The sequence below is a fragment of the Maniola jurtina genome, chromosome 8 (assembly GCF_905333055.1).
Source record: "Maniola jurtina chromosome 8, ilManJurt1.1, whole genome shotgun sequence".
NCBI classification, from domain to species: domain Eukaryota; kingdom Metazoa; phylum Arthropoda; class Insecta; order Lepidoptera; family Nymphalidae; genus Maniola; species Maniola jurtina.
The window spans coordinates 8,569,091-8,587,367 of NC_060036.1; the positions used below are offsets into that span (position 1 = coordinate 8,569,091).

General features: G+C 36.3%; 2 protein-coding genes across 3 annotated transcripts in view; one reads left to right on the forward strand and one right to left on the reverse strand.

Moving 5' to 3' along the window:
• LOC123867563 overlaps positions 1-18,277 on the reverse strand; it is a 179,636-nt gene that overhangs the window by 15,343 nt on the left and 146,016 nt on the right. Inside the window, exons 3-4 of the mRNA XM_045909654.1 lie at positions 4,773-4,850; positions 3,803-3,984 (exon numbers count right to left, since the gene is read on the reverse strand). Coding sequence (XP_045765610.1) covers positions 3,803-3,984; positions 4,773-4,850 — 260 coding nt within the window. The remainder of the gene's footprint in view (positions 1-3,802; positions 3,985-4,772; positions 4,851-18,277) is intronic.
• LOC123867562 overlaps positions 2-18,277 on the forward strand; it is a 60,891-nt gene continuing 42,615 nt past the window's right edge. The window contains exon 1 of one of the 2 annotated variants that reach the window (XM_045909653.1): positions 2-184. In XM_045909653.1, the coding sequence (XP_045765609.1) occupies positions 179-184 (6 nt within the window). In that variant the 5' untranslated portion in view covers positions 2-178. The remainder of the gene's footprint in view (positions 185-18,277) is intronic. The other variant, XM_045909650.1, reaches the window with a different exon arrangement.

An 18,277-nucleotide genomic window follows, 5' to 3' on the forward strand; every position in this document is an offset into this window, starting at 1 on the left:
GAGACTTCACAACATTCAGTAAAAAGTTTCTTTTTGATTTGTATTCTAGATTCGTTTCCTTTGAAATATAAAGAAGTAGGTTGGTAATTGGCCAAACAATCTAAGTGAGTTAGAGCGAGTTTCCACAAAGCCGGGCGTGGTGTCTTCTGAGTTCTGACTCTCATAAGAGACGGAAATAATGGCTGTAAGAACAATTTATTTAATTTAATTTACTTAAATTTATCTTTTCACGTGATTGATTCTAGGTAGAGCTGTTTTGCTTTTCTTTTTACCCCCGACCCAAAAAGAGGGGTGTTATAAGTTTTACGTGTGTACCTGTGTATCTGTCTGTGGCATCGTAGCTCCTAAACTAATGAACCGATTTTAATTTAGTTTTTTTTTTTGTTTGAAAGGTGGCTTGATTGAGAGTGTTCTTAGCTATAATCCAAGAAAATCGGTTCAGCCGTTGGAAGTTATCAGCTCTTTTCTAGTTACTGTAACCTTCACTTGTCGGGGGTGTTATAAATTTTTAATTTACGTCTTGTTAACCGTGCAGAGAGGTAAGTATCTGCGTTACATAATTTATCTTCGATCCATGTATGCGATCGCTATTACTGAAGTTTATCTATTTAGCGCTTAAAGTCTGCCTATCTACATCATCCGCATTTACGATGCCTCTTGATATAAAAATGTACCGTAGTTTTCATTCGTAGTTTCAATTTCAAATTTTTTAGTTTTAATTTACATTTAATTTTTAATCATTATTTTTTTATAAATTACCAGAAAAAATAAATAATGCACTGTATTCATACTTATGCAAACTCCTACAAGACTAGAGTGAACGCGCACCCCCGGCTTGGACACCGGTACGGTCTATCTAAATTCTAAAGTCTAAACACCCGGTCCATCGTAGTATAGTGGGTACCTACTCGTTGTTCAGCTTCGCGGTCGAAAGGCTACGTTAAACCAATTTCATTCCTGCAGCATCCAGGTCACGTTTTGCGAACCTTTGTGTTAGCTTGAATTTCTGCCAACTATTATAATATTATTTGTATGTACCAAATATAATAGATACAGACACGGAACAACTATGGTAGCTGTCTAAATACAGCGTTTCATTTTGTTGGACATTAATAGATTTTAATAGTTAAATAGATTTCCCTGTTGGTTTGGATTACAAATGTGGAATAGTAAGGTTTATTGTGCGTTTACTTGTCAAATATCGATTGTCATGAATAATAATTACTTACCATACTTTTCCGTTTATTAAAAGTTATTAAAAGCAGTTTAACGTCCACCAAAATAAACGATCCGGTCGAACACAATAACAATGTTAGGAAAATTGGCTATACAAAAAAATTATTTAATAAGGCAAAAAAGCCGGCCAAGTGCGAGTCAAACTCACAAACAAAGGGTTCCGTACCATCGTACAAGATAGGTATGTCCTTTTTAAATATTTTTAATATGTGCCATTTTGAAATTTTGATTACATACTTGTTAATATAGCGGTAATAGAAATTAGAAATAAGAACACACTCCGTGACATTTTCAATTCTCTACCTATAATGGTTCATCAGATACAGCTCGCTGACAGACAGACGGAGGATAGACGGACAGAGAATAGGGTCCCGTTGGCACCCTTCTGGTACGGAATTCTGAAAACTAGAGTGACATGGAAATATTTCCAAACTGGGTTTCTTGAAAATAATAAACGAAACCCGTCAGCGCAATACCCCGTTATTTGATGTTAATTGATTGCCGTCCGTCCTTTGATGGAAGTTATAATCACCGCCTCGAACGAGAAGCTTTTTATAGATTTTTTAAAAGGGAAAATTCTCCGAGATTAAATGAGAACTGGAGAAAATTCTTGTCATCAAGAATTGTTCTTGTCTTTGTTACTTGCTGTAGTACGATCTGTTTTCTATTTGGTGCAGTAACGGGTCTAACTTGAAAGGGGTATTGATTGTTTAAATCAAACCCTAACTGGTTTCTCCCTACGCAGCATCATACCCCGAACGCTAAATCCTTTTGTGGTACGTCTAATGTAGGGTCGCAGTTAGATATTTGAGTTTCACACGATTGCAACCTTGTCATTTCTTTACTAATTTTGGTTGTGGTTGGGAATGTGGAAGGCAAATGACTACGAGGTAGATCTCCAATTCGGTGGTTACACCAATTCAAAGAAACGACTTTAGACGCACACGCTTCTATAATGCTGTATGTACCTGCCTACATCTAAAGATATGAACCAACGGAAGAACAAACACCCCAAGATGCTAGCTTGTCAATGAGCTGATTATGATCTGGGCCACTCATATGAGGCACCGACTGGATAGTTCATAAGTATTCACTTTGAATACCGCTTTGAAATGAACTTGTACAACTCCGTAGTGACTTCTCGAAGAACTTTATGTTCTACTATCCGCTGAAGCAGCCGCATCATTAGCTCGCGAAAGGAATTTACTAGTTCTAGATAAAAACATTTTAAATCGTTAAATGCCATTAAACTTTATTTGTAGCCGGCTCATAGCGATGTATGTTCTAAAGATTCTTAAAGCAAAAGAATTAAGATTGTTCTGAAATTCTACTTACATTTCAAGATCTAGTAGGTACTTATACCAGAGCATTTTATTTTTACTGGGCCTCGCATTTATGCAATTTATTTATTAAGTAAAAAGTAATTGATTGGTTTACACATTGTTTACGCATGGCTTCGAACTTATTTTCTAAATGGAATGCGCGTTATCTCGAGCAATTTAAGATTGGAAGATTATTTTGCCGGCGACTAAAAACTCAAAGGACGACTAGTAAAATAAACTGGCAGCGTTTTAATTTTATTGCGACAAATGAATTAAATAAGCAGTTAAAGTTCAGCTTATAAAAATATGGAAACGGTGGAATAATAAAGGCAACAAAAATTATAAAGAAATAGTTAAATACTTAATAAATTGGGGTCGTATAAGTAAATAATATTTTGGCGGCTCATCATATTGCACTAAGGCGACTTTTATGTTGTTTTAGCGGCTAAGTACTTGCTGCCATATAAAAATACTTTTGGGCAGTGTTCTGCAATGCTCATCGGTGATGATAATAATATGATGAGTTATGTGCCCTGCCCATTGCAATTTCAGCTCTGCGACTTATGAGCTATGTCAATGCAGGAAAATGCGTCTCTACCAAAGTTTAGGCATTTAGGTATTAGGTACTTGCTCAGTAAATACAATGATAATATTATTATTTTAATATTAATATGTTATAATGTAATTGGTATGTCATGATTACGTTATGATGTTATGCAAAATGTAAAATTTGGACGAAAATAGGTTGAGGTTTGTGGTTAAACAATTATTTATTATTTACGAGTATTACTCTTATAACCCTGATGAATAGGATAATTTTGGCGCTTGGTTGTTATTAATTTTAGTTCGCGAAAATATAATTAAGCTTAACTCACCTTAATATATAAAACTAGCGTTTTTCTGTGACTTCATCCGCGTGAATAAAAAGAATATCCTAGGCCCGCTTCCAGGACTCAAGCATCGGGTGTTTGTAGGAATGAGAGGGGGTGATTATAGAAAATTAACCATTACTTTGGCTCCAGATTACTGTTCCACTTCGATAGGCGACTGCTGGTCAACGTGTAATCACTGTTTGCAAATATGAAAACTAACCTAGGAAAAAGTTCAATATTTTTGATGGAAATCCACAAAATGACCGTTTGTGGAAAATGCTATACGCCAATTATTAGGTCCTGCAAGCGTTAACCGAATAGGTAGGTACATAAGCCAAACACCATTGGATCAAAGATACTTGAGACATTTACCTTAATCATAGCTTTGAGTAGTGCGTATCGTGTGAAGACATTTCTTTCAGCCTTGGACTCGCTGTAGCGCGCCATGAGTGTGATGAGTGCTTTCTTGGCTGTATCGTAATTCTCGTCCAGCCTCACTCGTACCATCCGGAGCCTTTCATTCGTTTCAATAACTTCTTCCTTAGTCTGCCCGCCTGGTAAAGTAAGATTACATAGGTACATGCTGAGACAAAAAGAGAGACTCCAGAACAGTGCGATGGAAAAATTTGTCTAAAACACCTTCCAGAAAGTGGACTAAGCGGCCACACTGCACATTTAACGGTGGCCTGCAGTCTTAGCCTGTGCCTAAGCATCATACAGTTCCTGCCAAGCATAACTTAAATACCTTCAAGGTAACAGTGAATAGGCATCTTCTAGGTAAGCGCGCTCCAAGCTAGATCGCATCATAGTATTTTATTTATTAGATTTGATTGTAGTCACAATAAAAAAACTGGTCAAGTGCGTGTCGGATTTTCATAAATTCATGGTTTTTGGATTTTTCCATTTAAGTAGGTAGGTACTTGTGCTATAAGACATTGCTACCTGCCAAATTTCATGGTTCTAGGTTAACGGGAACTCCCCTGCAGGTTTTGATTCCCATGATTCTTGACAGACAGATAGATAGACGACGAAATGATCCTATAAGGGTTCCTTTTATTTTCTGGAGATACGGATCCTAAAAAAAAGTTCCTTGTATTACAAATCGTTACATGTCATGCAACTGCCGATGTGCCGCCCTGCCAACTTGCGTTTTGTATGGCAAGATGGTATCAATTCGAGAAATTCTCTAGCATACTCAATTAGACAAACCACTCACTTTATATACATCCCAGAGTTTATAATATATACCTACGGTGTGTTCTGATACGTAAGCTTGAACGGCGATTGCCAATTATACGTTCAGTCTAAGTTAAAAAATAAAAATATGTATTAAGTAACTTACTGGAAGTGCCTTCGTCTTTGACATCTTGAACAATACGGCGAACGCTTTGTGTAAACTTTCCAACTAAATTGGTACTGGCTGTAACAAAGAAAAATTGCTATTAGAAATAACATTAAAAAATAGGTAATTATAAACTAAATGACCATTAGGATGATCGCATACTACACGCAAACCGCAAAAGCCGCACGCGTCGAATAAATGCGACGATTTTTGCGCACATTACCACATTGTATTATTTATTTAAAGTCATTTTGTTTAGCTCATATTATTTTCTCTAGGAATTTCTGACATCTAGAACCCTGTGGTGTTTGATTCAAGAAAGTTCGTGAAGGCATTTTCTACTGCTTTTTCGGAAGCCGATTTTATTACGCGGCGTGTTTTGTAACTTACAAGACGTGTTATTACGTTCGGTGCGCGCGACTGTTACGGCTTAGAGCAATCCTGCACTGCGATCACTTTTAGGAGTAAAAATTAACATACAATATTTACTTAACTAACAACCACGTTCAGGATCGTTTAATCTTTGGCTTGAGTACAAGCTTTAACTATCGTGTGGTCACGGTAGGTAGATAAAGAAGATTTTGTCTAGTAAAGTTTAGCGGCTATGTAGCAAGTTCACAACACGGATGTGCACTCAAATGCTAGGCTAAGCCGATGCTCGTCTCCTCTTACAAGTAAACGATGAATCGAAGCTCTATATATACCTATACCTACATCATGCATCAAACATACATCTATTCGGTACCGTCGTCGTGTTAGGGCTTAGAAGCTTTCTGTTTTGATTAGGTACATTCTGAAAGGCACTTTAAGAATGAATGAAAGAACCTAATCTTGTACACATCATATTCTTTGTGAATACAATTTTTATAAATTAAGTCATAATATAAATTACTTATATAAACTGTAACTGGACAATTTGTGTACCTATATTAAATATAATTGAATGATGCATTATTATAGAATAAATAGATAGGTACATGGGAATGTAATAAAAATGTATAAATATACTAAACCTAAAAAACTGTAATGCAAATTAAATGCTTTTAAGCACAAGCTGAGCTGATCCATAGCTCCCTGCTTTTAACTCTGAGTTTGAACAGGACTTGATATAAGTTCCTACTTATCAGAAAAAGTGTTCAATATTCAGTACCCTTATTATATAAATTTTTCACTTCAAGCACTTTATAACTACTTAACATAAATCTTTTACTCGTGCAACTTACTTCTTGGCATGTAATAACTTTTTAACGAAAACGGATAAGACATAGTCGGTATAGTCGCTCGAACAACGACTTAATTAAAAATCAGACTACATCGAAACAAATTGCTCTGATACACTGGAGTTTGCGGAACATTTTGCCCCTCCTCGCAATAAGGATTTTCCAATTAAAAATTATTTAAAAATAAAACTCACTAAGTAATTTTTCTTTTGTATTATTCGGAAAAGCTGAAAAGAATTCTCTATCATTCAGAATAGTTAATACAAAAGAAAATTTTGAGTATAGTTCCAGTTTTAATTAGAAACTGAAAATCAAAATACATTACAGTTGCATTAAACTTATACCTAATAGCCCTACCATATTTTTTGCATAATAATATGCACCAAACACCTAATAGTATTAGGTAGAGATTTGAAATGCGATTTGAGATTTGTCTATTTCTATTATAACTAATAAAAAAACTAAAATAGTGAAAATAAAGTTAAAAATGGTCGCCATAGCATTATATCTTGTACGATGGTACGGAAGCCTTCGTGTGCAAGTCCCACACGCACTTGATCTTTTTTTAAAACTTTTACAGGTATTCCTTGCTAAACCAGTATTGTATGGCGAAAGTGGGAGGCAAATAACGAAATTGTTCTTCCGGAGTGACCGGAAATCACCGGCTGTCACTGACTTGATCGCTCATGGCTCATACGAAGATTGATGCAGTAATAACATTTTAACGTCAAAATTTAATTGTAGTCTTATGGCGACTTGTATGGCTCTAGGTCAATGATCTTGTCGAGTTTCAAGACACCATTATAGGATTGCTGCTTTTCCTTGACAACAAAATTAACAAAATATCACGCGTAATTTTAGCTTTGGCGTCATGCAAGTTACATTGTATTGTTTCATGGGTAGGTAAATTTTGTAAACATTAAGTTTGTTTGTAAACTTAAAATTCTCAATTTAGCAATAATAATCATCAACATTTTGCCGACGCATTACTAGACACGCGTCTCCTCTCAGAATGAAAGGATTTTCTACCATAGACCACCACTGGCCAAGGCTGGATTAGCAGACTTCATATGCTTAACTTTGAGCACATTAGGGAGAAGTCTCAGGCATGTAGGTTTCCTCACTTTACCCTTGGGGCCAAAATCTCGGACCTCTCATACAGAGGCCAACGTCTTAACCATAGATAGAAACCATATTATCACTGCTATTTTAATTTTTTTAAATTTTGTAAAACAGATAGTATAACTAGATAACAACAGCTATGGTTTTCTCGCTTAGGTATATTATTGTCTTTATTTGAAAGTGTTACTTCTCATTATTTCTTCTCATTTAAAATATAGTTACGAAAGCTTTGTAGGGTAAAACTCTACCTCTACTCTACGTTTAACATTTAACTGTACTACATCTGCCTTAGCCAAAAAATTAATGTTGCTAGTGGTACAAGTTTGATAGAGTAACTACTCCAATATCTATCGATAAGGAACGATATTATTCTCGATTATTCTTCTTGGTTAATTTTAAATGAATATGTATAAGTCATGCCCGCATGTTTTGTTTTCTTAAAATCGAGTTAAAATTGTAAACAAGAAGCAGCCGGTAACCAGCCAGCCATACCGGCTTTTGGAGTTGATAACAAGGTGAAATCGTTAAAACTCTGTGCAAGGAATTGTAGAAAATAAAAACTTCCGTACCTAGTGAAAACAATTCGCTTGCGTGAGAGCGTGCGAGCTGCAATTGCCGTTATTTCTAGTAACGTCTGTGACTGAATACTGAAATACCTATTCATTTGCTCAAACTCTGAATAGATAGGTACGAGGTAGTATAAACTGTATCTAATTACTGATACCTATGTTTTAAAAAATATCTACAGCTATTGATTGTTTCAGTAGGTATGAAATTTAATAAACTTACATAATTCCTATTTAAAATATTGATATAACGTAAGTGATGAATGCTAACGTTTTTAGTTTGAGGAGCTGACAAACAATACAAAGTAAATTACAATTCTGATCATTTTTCATCTGGTCGTTTTTAGCCCACTGAATACAAAAATCTGAACTAATTTCCAAGCAAAATGTTTGATTGTGCTAAAATTGCGTTCAACATTCTTGAGCTCGATCACTAAATACAACTCCGAAGTCATTTCCAAACAAAACAGCCTAAAAATCGTTCGTGATTTCTATCAAAACAGCATAATAATTTCAGCCTTGCTGTATAGCCTGTTTTAATTAGCCTACTAGCATCCCACTCGTGAACCGAAACCATGTGATTTCATTGGCAAGTTTTTAGCCAACGAAGATTAACGACAATTCGTTTTTAAGGAATAAATAAAAAGACGTAAGGAATTTACATAAATGCCATTATAAGGTTTCGACAACTTTCTTATAGTTTTTTGTTCTTCCTGTAAACTTCGTACTAATTAAACCGTTTTGTTTGCCAGCTCCTTAATTCGTAGAATCCATAGCTGCATTTTTTAATTTTGGTTTATTTAGCTAGTGCCTACTAGATGGAAGTTAGTGTACCTACCAATTTGAATATTCGATCTCGATGCGGTAGCGCTGCACTACAAGTTGCGAGCTAATATGGCTACTCCCTCTGATGAATTTGGTAGAGCTGTGAGTACGTACAACTGATTTAGATTACATATACGTATATCCAGAGACGGCCCATGAGTTTATGGGGCCCTGGGCTTATTAGGTTCCTGCCTAATTAATCATCTAATTGCTATTTTTTAGTAACAGATGCATAAAGCCCATTCGATTGTAAATGACTGCGTTTGTGAGAAAATACACCGAAAATAAATGAGGAGTACCTATGATTATTATAGTAGTAGAAGAAAAGAGTGTAATAGCGAAATACAACTAAAAAACAGCTTCGGGAATCCCAAGTTTCATTTGATAGGCAGTTTCATTTATAAGGAAAACCTTTTTATATAATAATAATTGGAAGTGATTATTTACTTAATAGTAATTACAAAGAGAAGTAATTTAGTAATCAAAATTCAATTAACTTAAGGGTAGCAGTACAAACCCAATTCGTATCAATTGAAAATTTAATTAAATTCAATTTTCATTCTGTATCGCTTAATTTATCTACATCATAACCAAGTTTAAGTGAACCGTTCCTTCAACAAGAAATGAGTTCATTGTACTTACGATCTACTGCAGGGTGCGGAAAGGAAACGGGTTCTGTACTCAAAGGCCGGCCTTTTTCGAAAGCAGTCTCGTAATGAGACACTTATATCTACTGCATCTCGGGTAAAATTTTGAAAAGACTTTTTGGGGTTCCGGAGGGTGCCAACAGGACCCTATTGCTACAGCTTTGCTGTCTATCCGTCTATATGTAAGAGGGCTGTATCTCATGAACCGTAATAGGTAGGTAGAGAGTTGAAATTTTCAGAGAGTGTATTTCACAAATTCTCAGATGTTTTCAGATTACCGCTGTAACAAGAAATACTAAAAAACCAAGAAGGTGAATTTCGGAATCGCCACCATGCAAATTAAAAAAAAATTAAAAGTACATAATGTTTGCTATATTTTGTACGATGTACGGAACCCTTTACGTGTGAGTCCGACTCGCGATTTAAAAAAAACAGACTTTTGAATAGATAGACACTCTACCGGCAAAAGACATGCCGTCAAGCGATTTACGTTCCGGTAAAAACCAAAGGGGCAGTGGTTTAATTAAGACTGCCATACCCCTTCCAGATTCACAAGTTTCCATCTTAGACTGCACCACCATTTACCACTAGGTGAGATTGCAGTCCAGAGCTAACTTGTATATGAATAAAAATAAAAAAGATTTTATGTTAGAAAAATTCAATCGAGTGTTTTTCCTAGTACGAGGGCGGCACTGAAAATTTCGGGAATCAAGGAAGTGACACAACATTACTATTTAAAAATGTATTTATTGCTTTTCGAAGTATTCTCCGCGAAATTTGACACATTTTTCCATACGATGGAACCAATATTGAAGCAACCATTCCATTCGGAAGTTGGGGTCTTCAAAATGGCCGTTTTGTAGGCGTCCACAGCTTCTTCAGGTGATGAAAATCTCTGACCACGCAATGTATTCTTTATTTTAGGGATAGTACAGAAATCATTATGGCTTAGGTCGGGGCTGTACGGCGGATGGTCTAATAATTCTATGTTTTCTTGCTCTAAAAACTCTTTTGTTCTGTGCGCGGTGTGAGAACTCGCATTGTCGTGATGGAGGATGATGCGGCGGTTGCAGTTCTCTTTACGGAGTTCAGAAACGACCTGTGGCAAACAAATGCTAGCATACCATTCTGCATTAACCGTTCTTTGTCCCTCAAGAGGAATAGTGGCAACATGGCCGGTTTTGGAGACAAACGTGGCCACCATTTTTTTTGCAACACTTCGTGAACGAACAATTTTTGTTGGCTTTAACTCATTTTCGAACACCCAAACTCGCGACTGGTTTTTTGTTTCGGGTTCATACGCGTATATCCAGGATTCGTCACCTGATACGATGTTGTATACAGCATTTGAGGATCCTGCGTGGAATCTTTCGAGAGTTCTGACGCACCAAGTAACGCGAGCCGCTTTTTGCTCTTCACAGAGCAAATGCGGTATCCGTCGGGAAAACAACTTTTTTACACCTAATTGTTCATGCAAGAATATTTGTATTTGACTTATGCCAATGTCTAAAGTTGCCTGAATTTCGCGGTATGTCACATGTTGATCTTCCTCAATCAGCTTACGCACAGCATCAACGTTTTCTTGGGTGACTGCAGTTTTTGGACGACCTTGACTGGGATCATCACTGAGCTTGACACGTCCACGTTGAAGTTCAGCAAACCAGCGATAAATTGTGGTTTTGGATGGGGCTTCATCACCAAATGCAGAAATCATCCGGTCAACACACTATTTTTGTGTTAAACCACTTCGAAAGTCATAATAAATCATCGCTCTAGAATTTTCTCGAGTCAATTCCATTTTCTCAACGACTAAACAAGTTTAACAAGACATTGTGAAAAGACCGAGAATCTTTTTTTAAATAAATAAATGGTATTCGATTTTTAAAACCAAGGAGTTTTCAATTAAAAAGATTTTAATATGACAGGGACAGTGGAAATATTCCATTCCCGATACTTTTAGTGCAGCCTATGTATACCCGTTACCCGTAGTGTACCAACCAAGGCGTCCTTACTTAAATGCTAGTACCTAGCGCTCTGCGAGATCGATGCCAAGTCTGGTAGAAAAGTAAATTTGCACAAGCAAGCCAGGAAATGGAGACTAAGTCGAGAGCTTAACTTTTGGGACTTCGCCGAAGCATTTTATCTTGACGCTTTACAGTAAACTCTCTACAGAAAGTAAACCTCCAACAAAAATCTGCTTAAGTAGTTTGTAGAGAATAGTGGTTGTGGCCTTGGTAATAAACAGATATGCATAAATAAATTGGTTAATACTTCGAGACTGTTACAATTATTTAATACTTGAGTAAAAACTTAGTTAAAAAAATAGGTATTAAGCAAGCATCTTTGATTGGCGCTTTCATACTCGTACATTCAAATGCGGCAGGAAGATGTGAGTGAGGGTGATCCTAGCATGTTCTATGTAGTGATTTTACCTTCTATAATTAAGATACATATATATTTCAGAGCTTCTTCCTAAGCGTATTAGATAGGTTTGTAAAATAAACGCATAGTTAAAGTTTGAAACCTTGCTGCTTAAGACATTGTTTACGAGTAGTTCACACCATGTTTAACTTGCAAGTTGCAGTTAGGAGTCGGCAAGTACATAGTTTAAATAGTTAAGAGGTAAGACGCGGGATTAAATTGCACCTTAGGACAAAATAAGATAGGAGGTATAATATGGTATAATACCAAAATAATTCAGATTTTAGAGGTCAATCGCACAATTAACGGAATTAAACGAACTGTTGGGTAAATGTCACTTAGGAATAAAGAATATGTTAATAATAGAACAAGATGATGCCCGTGACTTTATACATATTACAGAGATTTTTTAAAATGTCGTAGGGACTTTTTGATTTGCCGAGATAAAATTTTCAAAGATAAAGATTTTTTTTCTCTCCTCTGGCTTTACAAAGATTAGCCAATGTCAAGTTTGTAGTTATTTGTAACAAGTTAGTTAAACTATACAAGTATGGACCCCGTCTGTGCCGGCGCTCGCCGACACACGCACGGCACCCCCTTAGAGCGCTTTCCAGTCAGTTTTAACATAAAAAAAACACTCCTAAAAGGCAGAACACGCCCGCCAGCTAACACCAATACAGACGAAGTCCATAAAGATTTTTCGAGATAAAAAGTAGCCATGTTCACTTCCAGGTTGCAAGGATCTCTGCAGCATATAGGTAGACGATGCCCGCGGCTTAGTCCACGTGGATATAGGTTTTTAAAAAACGCAGGAAATCAAAGAGATTTTTCTTGGACAAAAAGTAGCCTATCCGTCTCCGGAATGAAAGGTACATGACTCTATACTTTATTAAAAGGCCGTGAAAACGAAATAGACAGAGAGACAGATAAACTTTCGTGTATAAACTATAGGGCGACAGGTCGAGATGGCAATCGAGGTGGGACGCAATGCACACCCCCACAGCCCCCACATCCCTCGCGCTAACCCGGTGTGGGATAGCGCGGGTGACGTGCGGGTGTGCGGGGTGTTCCCCCACCTCATACCCCGATTGCCATCTCGACTTGTCGCGTACTATAGGGATATTAGTAAAGGTATGGATTGTCATGATGATTATTATTTTGTCTACTATCATCTTGGATGTACATCATTTGTAGTTATGTTGTTATTGATTAATAGAATCAACTGTCTAATTAATTTCAGCAATCAAAGCGTATTGTAACTTAGGACCGTAGGCGTATTCAGTGATAGATGACCTCACACAAATCACTATGTAGTTATACTGTATTTCTATTGAAGGTAGGTTATTACGTACGTGTCTGGTTATAATAATTAATAGGTATGACTAACTCAACTTAAAACTAATTCATATAAAAGCAGTTCAATCACCTTTGTTCAGCTTCCAATTTTCATATTATTTTCCAGGAGAAAGATCAATCTGACCTAACCCAACGAGGGCAATTGTAATAAACAATTTTTTTCTAAAAAAATCTTCGTCCAAACACTGTCGAGTTATGTAGGTACTGTCATCATTTTTCTATGGAACAGTTGACTTCTTTTCACGATTTATAAGGGTGGCTCTCATTCTTTAAGGTTCTCATAGTGAAAATTGTTTATATCGACAAAAAGATACGTATTTTTGAATTAATATCCTGCCTCCGACGACGCTAAGTATATGGTATGCAGGGAAAGGTTGCCGGTTGCTAAAATACTAAATCATTAAACGTATAAGTATAAGGCAAATGATCCTTGACACTGCATAGCGCTAAGTTTAGCTAGCGTTCTAATTACACCCTATAGGTGGCGCGAGAAATAAAGTAGAGCTTATTTAATTAGAGCTCCTAAATATGTTTTATTATGTGACCTCTTACAGAAATTTATAAGCGAATATAATGAAGGCGCTCTGGCCTCGTTTAATTTTAATTGCGTTTTTGCGTCTTAATAGCCAGTTATAAATTACTCCAACATTATAGGACTCTATTTATTAAAGAAGTAGAAGTATTTTAGAAAGTTCTATGATTTGAAGTTTGTTTAAATTTTCTATTTAGTTATAATGTAAAAGTTAAATTAATTTTGGAGGAAATTATTAAGCGTTCTAATTTCTTAAGCCTACCAAACAAACTTTGGACTGCAAATGCCGCACCTCTTCCATACTGGTGCCTACCAAATTAAATTCAAGTTGTAGTCAAAGAAATACTGTATAATCGTTGTCATCATTTATAAAAGGTTAGTAGACAGCTTGACGACGAATTATATTATTATTTCATCTATATCAATATATAAAATTATATCTACATACTACAAGATAAACCAGTTGTAACATGTAAGTTGTTACAGTGTATCGTTCAAAGGTTCAAATAAAGGTAAAGGAGAAAAAAAGGGAATGTAAATGTAAATGAAAGAGCTTGCTATTCCAAGCCTAACGAACTGTATGAATCTAACTGACCGGATAAAGCTTTTCAATTGGAATAGATCTGACCAAACAAAATAAACACCGTCTCTATAGAGGATCTAAATCATGTTCCTATATCGTTTACTCGTATATAGCGCTGGCACTTTTAATTGCTTTATTCACATTGATTTGTTTTTGTTACGACTGAATTCCGCAGTGTTTGCAATGAGAACTAACACTGCCAGAATTCTACTGAATCTCTGAGAATATTTATATTTTGATAAAAGTAGGCAAAACATAACTTTGCCGAGTTTGCACAAGTTCTGCTACTGTGAAAATATGTGCATTTTAGTGTCAACATCTCATATTATGATGCTGCTCCTGTGTCGCTTCAGAGTGACACGTACCTACTGTTAGAACCGAGGCAACATCTCACTTTTTTTAGCGACGGTAACATTACACGGATGTCACCTGTCAGCGTCTGTGGCGGTTTTGACAGTTGAGTCAGGAGATTAGAATAGGTGATTGTGCGGAAGCGAGGCAATGTAGAGAATGATATTATTATTGATTGTGAATCTTAGAATAAGAACAGAGTTGTAAATATCTAAGTAATGGTGATGGGCTAAAATGTCTTGAATATACAATAGTAGAAACCGAAGAACTGTGTTTGACTAGCTACAGCCCCAAGATGTCCCCGAGTGAGACAGAAGAAATAGGCTCTGTTAATACTACGTATATTAATTTTATAGGCAGTGTGTGGGTTGTATGGTAGGTACTTATTGCCACAAAATACGTAATAGTACTATTCGGTATTGCTTGCTTTTTCTGCATGTTATAGTCTGCGGTGGAGTGGACGATGCATAGCGCACTGCGCATGTTAGTACGTTGTAGTGGTTGTACATACAGTACAGATTTAACTTAGGTATATATAGCGGATTATAGCAAAATATTATGTTTTTTTTTTTTAATAACCAAGCCATTGTACTATTTATTACTTTTTACAAAAAACTTAAAGCTAGCCTTATCTAATTACTATATAAATCATGCTCGCGTGGAATGGTGCCAAGAATACTGGCTGCATTTCCGCGTTGGACAGCCAGGCTGATCCGTTGCGCAAAAAATGAGCCAGCCCTTCTGTCACCCGATGAGGCTATTAAACGCGGTGACATGTCTCGTAAATTTTTTTTTTTGTTTTATGTAATTAGTCAGCAGTAAAGTTCTAAAAAAGTTGAATTTAGTTTTTTTTTTAACTTTTATGAACTTTTCCAGTTTTTAGTAAAAGTTTTTGAGTTATAAACCCAATAAGAGCATAAGTATCTAGTGAATCCATAAAACTGTTGTTATTGAAAGTAGGTAATAGAATAAAATAGAAACTCCAAATAATATTGAGAAAATTTTTATAAATTTAGAAGCGATCTGAAAATTACTGTTTAAGTTAAATCCATTTGATTCCACAGAAATTCGAACAGTGAAAAGTCGAATTGGAATCAATTGAAAATTCAATCAAAGACAAATTTTACCAAAGTCGCTTCGTTAAAACCAAAATCGTAGCAAAGTTTTAGGTGAAGTTTGTGGTTCGTTTAATACAAATATGCCTTACTTTGCCTTTTGTTACCAAAATTACAATTTGCCTTCAAATTTTTGTCTGTAAGGTATCTACACAGCAACAAATTCTCTAAACAACATTCACAAAACGAGGATGACTTCTTAAGTACAATCATCATCATCAAGACATCGCCGGCCCTATTACCATACTCTGTGCTATTACTGAGATTCTTAGAATATGAAGGGTTCTTCGTAGAACAAGAAGTCCACTATCTTAGTTAAGTGCGGATTGGCAGACTTCACGCCCCTTGAGAACATTGCAGAGAACTTTCAGGCGTACATCTCATCATGTTTTCCTTCACCGTCAAAGCAAGTGATATTTTTAACTGCTGAAAAGATAGGTACAATAACAAATACATTATTAAGTATAATCCATACTCATATTATTATAAATGCGAAAGTGTGTCTGTCTGTCTGCTAGGTTTTCACGTTTGTTACAGATATAAGTAGAGCTGCATCCTGGGGAAGGACAAAGGCTTCTTTTACCCCGGATTTTTATAACTAGTTTTTTATAACTATGCGACTGCGGGCATAATCTAGTAAGTATAATATCAAGAAAAAACTAATAAAACTAGATGGGGTAGTTAGGTCTACGCGGTGGCATTGGTAATGGCAAATAATGATGTAGCTCAGGTGACCTTTCTGTAGAAATAGGGCTATAAACGAAATTACAGAAATAAGGACCCAAATGTTCTTATGCTAATTACGAAAATTATGTAAATGTAAATGGAGGCACATGAATGTAATGAAGGCACAGTTGAGATAAACCAAGATGTAGGTATACTTTCAAGTAAGAGTTTTACTTATGAAATAGTGCCTGAAAACACACAACGTGCGGCAGAAACGCGTGCCCAACGCGACTCCTACATTTTTAGGGCTCCTTACCTATTATTGAGCCTCCGCTGTCCGTCCGTCCGTCCGTCCATCCATCTATCTGCCAGAGAGCTGTATCTAGTAGACCATAATAGGTAAGAGTTGAAATTTACACAGAATTTGTCTTTCTATTGCCGCTATGACAACAAATAATGAAAATTTCAAAATGACCGCCATGAAAATGAGAAAAAATTAAAATGTGTGTTTATTTTTTGGTTAGTCCGTCAACCATGTCACAGTGTAACTTTGGATAGACCTGATGTTTTACATGAATATACAAATTGAAGACCTGGAGTGTGATATTCTTACTTTTGGCCTCGGAAAATCAAAAAGCTCCAAATCAAGAAAGTCGCGGGCATAAATTAGTATTTTATAAAGCCAAAATAGCTAGGTCGCTTCATTTGGAACTTTTGAGTAAGACTGTCTGAAGAACTTATAAAGTTGAAAACAGATAAATTACACTCGCAAGAAATTTTGTTAAGTACCTACCTAACGCTAAATGAAAATGTGTCTCCGAGTCATGAAATTCTAAGCCCCGTTATAATTTTCCCTGAGAAATTCCTCTGGGCCTGAAATCAACCCGTCGCGCGCCTAATGAAAATTAATTACAGCTACTCTGCGCAGCCACTTAAAATCACCAATCTGTTACATTTTGTCACCGCTTGCCATTTATTCAAGGTTACTGGAATTCGATGACTATAAAAAGAACTTTTGCTTTTCTTCTTACCCTTTTACTTGGAGTGTTTTGAAAACCTTGTAAAAGTTAATCAAGTAGGTACTTTATACAAAAATAGTAGGTATATTTTTACAAAAGTTTTTTGGAGTCAAGTACATTTTTTTAATCGATGATCGAAACGATGGAATGTAAAAAAAATACAAATGCTGCTAATCCCGCTGTTCAGTCAAAAGCACGCCGCATCATTAGACTTTCACTCGGCCATATTTTGTCGGTTTTGCACGTGGTCTAAGGAGCCTTTGCGTTTAGTGGACGAGCAGACGTAAAACCAATCTATTTGACCAGCCTGAGTTAACCAAGGAATAAAAACCTTAATGTGCTATAATCCGCTGAAAAAGGCAAATCTGTATGGTACAACATGCACCGCCCGCCCTCCCATTGCTAAGCATGCAGGAAAAACCAGACACCAAGCAAGCCCCAAGTACCACTACGCAACACTACACAAATGCACCACACATCCTCCGGTGTCGGAGCGAAACGTGCGTCGAGTGTGTTCTGGTGGATTTGTGTGGTGTTGCGTGGTGGTACATGGATCTTGCTTGGAGACTGGCTTTTCCTGCATGCTTAGCAGTGGGAGGGTAGATGTTGTACTATACAGATTTGGCTATTTCAGCGGATTAAAGCAAATTAAGTTATTTTATTCCTTGAATATCATGGACTTCCGCAAAGTAACGCCTGCTTCTATACAATAGCCTAAGTTAAGTCAAAACTGGTCAAATGGATTCGAAGCTTTAGCTGAAATCATTTTGCAAGCTTTGCAAGTAGGTTTTGTGTAAAGCGCTTTACTTCAAACTACTCGTATATATAGAGAAACTATACAGCCTTAATTTTCGTTTAATGGCTTCAACGGCCATAAACCTTTTCTGAGACGATTGAATTCCAGGAACGCGCGTTCGAGAATCTTATCTTCAAGAGAAAATATGTCCTTTCGTACATGTTAGCCAAGACTTAGTGCATATAATATAATATAACATTTTTGTTAAAGTACTGACCTAAATATGTTCTTATATGGCATTATTTGATCAAATGAGTAAGTAGTACCTCTAGCCGATAAAAACTTT